At 37.9% G+C, this 7,649-nt stretch overlaps 1 protein-coding gene across 1 annotated transcript; it reads right to left on the reverse strand.

Moving 5' to 3' along the window:
* Nucleotides 1-5,437: 5,437 nt before the first annotated feature.
* Nucleotides 5,438-5,860, reverse strand: LOC126016291 (trafficking protein particle complex subunit 2-like). Its single transcript, XM_049778863.1, has one exon. The coding sequence runs from the start codon at nt 5,858-5,860 to the stop codon at nt 5,438-5,440; it is 423 nt and encodes a 140-aa protein (XP_049634820.1).
* Nucleotides 5,861-7,649: the final 1,789 nt, after the last annotated feature.

The raw sequence follows: 7,649 nt of genomic DNA on the forward strand, positions 1-7,649 counted from the left end.
GTAAATTATTTTAGTCATTGAATGATCTCTTCCTCTGACCTGTATATTTTCTCTCTGCATCATCATCTGAGTAACTACTACTCATTCTCTGATACTCAGAGTCCACTCAGTAGTCCATGAATCTCCTCAGATTTCTATAATATTGTACCCTCCCCAGGACCAAAGAGAAGATATTGGGTGTCTGGAGTGGTGTAGCCTGGACAGGTGTGTAGTCTGTTTTTTGTCAATTATAAGGTGCTAGGGTATGCACAAACAGGATGGGCAAGGCTTAGTTCCTAGGAAACTTTTATTTTTAGTTGAGAAAAAAATAAATACAACAAGTAAAAAAAATATATAAGATAATTTTATGCAGACACAGTCCTTAAATAAATAAAAATAAATAAGGGTAATGAAATGTGCAAGGCAGAAGGCAGGTCCTTTTCAAGGTAGATGGTCAGAAAATGGAAAAGATGACATTTAAGTTCTTAATGAAAAGAAGGAATTATGACTAGAGAGACATTTCAAAGAATTTGAGTATATACTAAGCATGCAGGAACTACATATTTTATTCTGGATACCACATGGTTCCCCAAGCCTGCCAGGAGTAACCACCAAGCACAGCTAAGTATAGCCCCCAAATCAAAATAATTAAAAGGAAGAAATAATGGAGATGATGGGGGAGGAGAAAAAACTATAGGAGAAGGGGATATGGGGGGGGGGAGAAGAAGCCAGTCTCATTATGAGATATGGAAGCAAAAAGCTTATGTGTTTTTACTGAACAGAGAAAAATTTCATCCAAAATTCCAATAGTACCTGAGTTCAGCACATGGACGTTCAATAAAAGCAAGTGGACTGTAAAGTTGAAGAAACTTGGAAAGATCAATAGCTGGACTTGATGTCTCTTAGCACTCTTTTATATCCCCCTGTTGGAAAAAGTTTATTTTATGAGGCATCAGATTATCTGGGTAAATTTGGTAAATAAAGTCAGTAAGGAATCATCGTGGTTCTAACTTGTGAACAAAGCTACCTCTAATTCTTGGGTACAGCCATGTCTGACAGCTGCAAGATTCTATGGGGATTTGAAGAGAAAACTTCTATTTTGTAGTTATGAGTAGGTGTTTTTTTTGTAAGATGTTTTTCTATTTTGTTCTCTATCACTTTTACATGCTTGATCTCGTCACTTGTCACCAAGTGACATTAATGCCAGAATGTGGGTATCTCATTGAGATCAAGATCACATAATGGGGGCAGGGAAAAAATTAATAAAGCCCTATCCACATGCTACCTGCTACTTAGTGGAATTTGTGTCTTGCCATTTTTTGATAGAACTGAACTAAAATCACAAATATTTAGACAGATTTAACATATACACACAGATACACACAGGTTCCAAGTTAGTTTTAAAGTGGATAAGAAGTTATTTCTCATATACTTACATGAGGGATTTTTACAAATATCTTATTTTAATATTATTCTAATCAAATAAATTACTTAATTGAATAATCATGAGATACAAAGTTAAAAAGTTATTCATGATTAAGGTTCAGTCATATAATGTCCAACACCTAGCCCTGAATATTTCCTATCCCAATGTCCCCAGTTTCCTTCTTTCCTGTCCTCCCCCCTCTATCCACCTGACTATCTCTATGGCAAACATTTTTCTTCTCTCTCTCTCTCTCTTCCTTATTTTCTTTTAGCAGCAGTATAATTTAATAGTCCTCATAGAAGATACATAGAATGATTTAAACTGTAAACTACAGGAATTTTCACCCTCATGAAGAATTTCCAACCTTTGTTATTTTATAGAAGAATCATTTGTCTTCTCCTGGAGAAGTGGAAAGCTTTAAGCAAACACATCCCCCACTACTGGTTGTGTCTTAGGATACATGCAGAATATCAGGTAAAGAGAAAGGCACAGAGCAGCAAACCCAGATACAAAGTCTGCAGAAGTGCAAGTGAGTGAAAAAAAAAAAAGAGAAAAAAAATCCAGGCTTCATGTCTAAAGTAAATCCACTGAGGGACTTCCTTTGGTGGATGTGCTTTTCTTTTGAGGAGTCCAAGGCAAGTATCCTGTAACTTGTCCTGTCCCCCAAGATCTTAGCTCCTGCTTTTTAAAATGAGGGCCTGGGTTCTTTACTTAACTTTGACCAAGAAGGAATTCTTTACGAAATCTTTACAAAGTCATAACCATGAATGAATTTGTGATGCTCTTTTACAATTTTTCATATGAGGCTTTATATCCAAAATAGAAGGAGAAAAGAACATGGAATGTTCTCCATACCATATCCTATCCTACTCCTGACTCACACAGCCAAACCTTCCTGAATTCTCCCTCTCCTGGGCGGTGTGTGTTGGGCCATCTTTGGTGGCACTCAGGCTTACTCAGGGCTCTGTGCTTAGGGATCACTCCAGGAAAGGCTTAAGAGATCATATGTGGTTCCAAGTATCTAATTGAGTTCATAACACCTGCATTTTATTTATTTGGGGCGGTGGATTTTGGGCCCGACTCATATATAACTCCAGCGGTGCTCAGAGTTTACTCCAGGCTCTGCGCTCAGGAATCACTCCTACTGGACTCAGGGGACCATATAGGTTTGCAAATGCCTTTCCTGCTGTACTATTGCTTCAGCCACATGACCTCTATATTATTGTTCAAATCCAACTTTCATAAAGTTAAAGAAAACAAAGTCAAGAGAAAGAAAAGAGAAATCAACATAGAAAGAAGTCACAGTGTCAGAAGAGCAACTGAACAGCTCTGTTTTCCTCAGGTGACACCTCCATAGGACAGGTACTATTGGGCCTTTATCTATTTTAGCTCATGTGCTATTTTACAACTCTGCTGGGAGGTCACATTTGTATGCCTGCTTTTCAAAGATAAAAAGGACTCAGAAGTTTGATAACGTTCTCAAGGTCATTGTGATTCAAACTCAGGCTTATTTAATTACTGAGAAGGTACAGAAGGGCAGGGAACCGTCAGAAAAGGTACAAAGTGGTGTTAACTTAATAACACAGAGATGAGTTCAATCCTTAGGATTTCAAGCTTCACTTCCTTTATCTCATGCATATATCTTTCCATTAAGAGTCAACACAGATATGTGGTTTTAGGGATTCAGAAATAAGCTATTGATTTAATTATATGCTTTTGAGTTTTCTTATTTTTTAATATGGATACATCTTTTTCTCATCAGATCCACCTTTGGCTATTCTACCTGGAATTGTTTCCTTCTTCCTGTACAAATATGATTATAAGTAGTTTGATTATGTAAAATAGTAAACAAATACAAATAAAGATAAAATAAAATAAAACCACCTTCCTAATCAATTATAAGTATAAAATGATGGCAAACTTCAACTTGGGGATTTTGACTCTTAAAATTTTCATCTGATTAAGACAAATGCTCCAAACTCTTGATTTAGAGTTCGCTAAAGGAGGATTTGCCAAATTTTAAATTCAACTTTCCTTCCAGACTGTGCTTAAGCATAAAGATGTTTTTGTTGACAGTTTGAGTTGCTTTACCTCTCAACCTGGTAGTTCCTTGGGGCTCTATTTGCCTGGTCATTATCTATCTATCTATCTATCTATCTATCTATCTATCTATCTATCTATCTATCTATCTATCTATCTATCAATCATCTATCTATCTATCAATCATCCATCTATCATCCATCTATCTATCATCTATCTATCTATCTACCTATCTATCTATCTATCTATCTATCTATCTATCTATCTATCTATCTATCTATCTATCTATCTATCTATCTATCTATCTATCTATCTATCTCTATCAATCTAATTTTGGGCCACACATGGCAGTGCCCAGGGGTTACTCCTGGCTCTGGGCTCAAAAATTACTCCTGATAGATTCAGGGGACCATATGGGATGCCGGTGATCAAACCCAGGTCAGCCACATGCAAAGTAGACACCCTACCTGCTGTGTTATCTCTCTGGCCCCATTGTCTGGTCTTTTATATTTTTCTAGAACAAATTTCTTTATTTAGTTGATTAAATTAATAGTAGAGGTCCAAAAGGAGGGCAGGTTTCACACCAGGATATTATTCAAATTTACAAATCATTCAGACCAAAACATAAGCCTTCAACTGTGCACAAAATAGTATAGATAATATGAATGCCAGTACTTGTTTTTGAAAGGACCGACCTTTACTCTTTTACATGAGTGTCCACACTTTTCCCAGTACAACAGGGGACCTTTTGTTCCTTCTAGTCTACAGCTTAAAAGGTTGAGGGTCTTTCAGTAACTTTGCAAATCAAATTCTTTAAAAAAATTTTTCAAATAAAATTAATTTTTTAAGATGATAATGAAATGGAAATGTCATGCAAGCTTTAAGAAAAATTGTCACTGTGATTCTCAAAAGCTTTACAACTCTAGCCTGCAAAGAATGTTAATAATGGGGCGGGGCAGTAGCACAGTGGTAGGATGCTTGCCTTGCACACAGCTGACCCAGGACGAACATCTCATATGGCCCTCCGAGTCAGGAGCAATTTTTGAGCACAGAGCCAGGAGTAACTCGAGCACCACCAGGTGTGGCCAACCCCCCCCCCAAAAAAAAAGAATATTAACAACATAATAAGTGGGAGCCTGGAGTGATAGTACAGCAAGCAGGGGGCTTGCCTTGAACACAGCTGACCCAAGTTCAAATCCTGACAACCCATTTGATCCATAAGCTTGTCAGGAGTGGTCTCTGAGCATTACTGTGTGTAACCCCAAAGCCAAAAGATGAATAAAAAACCTAACAGATAGCTTTGGTTATAACCTCCCATCTAAGAAAAACAGGTTCAGATTTGAAATGACAGCAGTATCATTTTGCCCAGTATTATTTGCCCCCAAAAAAGCTGCTTGCTCTGGCTACCTGGGGGGTGCTATTTAGGATGACAATTTTAGGGGGAGCACACTTAGTGCTTACTCTTGGCTCTGTGCTCAGAGATTACTTGGGCCACCGTATGGAATACCAAGGATCCAACAGGGGTCGACCATAGGCAAGACAAGAGCCCTACGCTCTGTGCTATTGTTCTGGCCCCTGCCAATACATTTTTAGAACATCTCTATAGCTTAGACCATGTATGTGCCATTTCTGCTGTGAAAGATTATCTACCTGCTAAATCTTTACTTGCCATTTGTTTCTGGATCATTATTACTTCAAGCAGTCTCTGAATGTAGAGAATTAAATACATAGTTCTTAAAAGTAGAAGGTATTTTCCAAGGTTAGTAATAAAGAGCTCTAAGTAAACAACATTTATAGACAAACACAAAACTGTAGATAATCTTTACAAATAATGCACTACTTTTAAATATGAACGGAATTAAGTTTAAACAAAACTCAGACCACAACAGCAAAACTTATTTTAGGCTGTTTAATCGATTTTCTTAGAATATTGACATTTTTTTTAGGTATAGTCTATTGTAGTAACTCTTTCTTCCTGCATTTTTCCAGCCTTCAGCTTAGAAGATGTTTCTTTCCAAGAAATTGAACTTTTCGGTCAAACGCCCTGGATCGAATAGGAGAATTGGGTTCATAAAATGGATTCAATGCAAACTTTATGTATAAGTCATAGACATCAGTAAAGAAGTTCTTTATTCCATCTTCCTGTCTTACATCATGCAGCATGATGAATCTCATGTGGCCCGCCGTAACAAAGGTCGAGACGAACCATTCGTTGAACTTGTCTACCGTTTTCAAGTACATGTTGTTCGACAGCCACATTTTTTCCTCGACGAGGTCGAGTGCAGCGTGGGCTATGAACTGATTCAGGTGAAGGTGGTCATCTTTGGACTCAGTTTTTCCAGGCGGCAAAAACTCCATTTCAAAGATCGGGTTGTCATGGTGGCCAACAATAACGAAGTAGTAGCTTCCAGGCATCGTCTTTGATGGCGTGCTCCCGGTTCACGAGCTGGGTGATGGCTCCTGGGTGTTCTGTCTGTCCTCGCAAACTTCCGTCCTAACGCCCTGCCCCTAAGATCGCTTCTCACGAGACCTGGGCTCAATGCCTGGTCTTTGAATTAACATGTGGTTCTTTATTTTATGCTGGACGAGATGATTCCTTTGGAATGTACCAAATTACGGTACTTTAAAAAAAGTAATTTTGGGGAAAGGTTATGTTGTTAGGTCTTTCCTTTCCTTTTCAAATACTCTTAACCTCAATTATGTTTGAGAAAGAGCACATTCTTTACGAGACTCTTTTGCCCTTATGCCTGTGATCAATCCAGTGTGGGAGGACTCAAATTTACAAACAAATCCTACTGGCAATGATTCTTATGAGTCTAGGTATGAAATTAGAATTCTTAATTATAAACCATCATCACTGCCACTGTCAAGGCTATTCTGTGACTCTCAGAACAGCTGTCTGATGATGCCTTGTGTTGTCATGGGTTGAGGATACCTCTAAATTGGTTCCCTATTCAATCTTTATTTATAGTATCATGGGTGTGTTTATTTTCATTCTTATAAAAAGTGTTCTAATGACTGCAAGTTATAACAAAGCTTTCACATCAAAATAGGGGATTATTGCTTTTGAAACCATTTATATGCATATACTATATATAATTATATATGTTATATATATACACACAATATGTGTGTACTGGGATCCAGGGCCTCAATCTTGCAAGGAAAATGCTTTCCTACAGCCTCAAACAATTGACCATTGATCCTTTACCTAAAGAGATGTACTTTCAGATATTTTTATTTTTAGCTTAATTTACCTGACTGTAGGATGGAATTCACTTAGAGGCAAAGGAAAATGTGTTTGTGGAAAGTTTTAAGTTTTGATCAGCCAATAAATTCTTCTTTTGGGGGCCACACCCGGTGGTGCTCATAGATTACTCCTGGCTCTGTGCTCATTAATCACTACTGGCAGGCTCGGGGCACATATGGGATGCCAGGAATTGAATTCGGTTTCTCCTGGGTCAGCTGCATACAAGGCAAATGCCCTACCACTGTGCTATTGCTCCTGCCCCTCAGCCAATAAATTTTATTGTCCCATAGATTGTGAGAAATCTAAAGTCAGAAAGGCCATCTGAATTAATCTACTAGGTCTTGAACTTAAGTCTTTTCTGAAAATATGAGGAGGAAAGAGGGAGAATTCTTTGTGATGCTTTTAGTACTTAAAAGATAAGTACTAATCTTACTGAGGAGATAGTTCAAAGGATAGAGGTGGGGTCATTGTGGGTCTGACCTCCAATACCACTTGTTTCCTGAGCACCACTTACATAGTCCCCCTACGGCATGTTGGGATTTGCCCCCACCAACTAAGTAAATAAATACATTAAATATAGTGCTATAAACTGCATACTTTTAACTGATATGCCTTTCAGTGGGCACAAATGTTAGATTTCTTAGATTTTGGCTGGGAAGTGATGGCATTGATTAACTTATGAGAAAATCTAATCATATAAGCTTAGCAAATGTACTTCAGGAGACTGAATTTTTCTTGCTGAAAAGTGGGATGTACTGGGAAAGAACAATAAAAATGATGTATAACTGCTATTTCTTTTGAATAAACTACCCCTTGTGATAGAATTGCCATGACAACGAGGATGCAAACAACAACCCCTGCCTTAATGATGCAGAAACTATAAAATCAGGATGCAAAGACACAAATAGGTCAGGGCTTGGAAGATAATACAGGAGTAGGGTGATTTCCTTGCTC

Source organism: Suncus etruscus, chromosome 8, assembly GCF_024139225.1.
Source record: "Suncus etruscus isolate mSunEtr1 chromosome 8, mSunEtr1.pri.cur, whole genome shotgun sequence".
In the NCBI taxonomy this organism is placed as follows: domain Eukaryota; kingdom Metazoa; phylum Chordata; class Mammalia; order Eulipotyphla; family Soricidae; genus Suncus; species Suncus etruscus.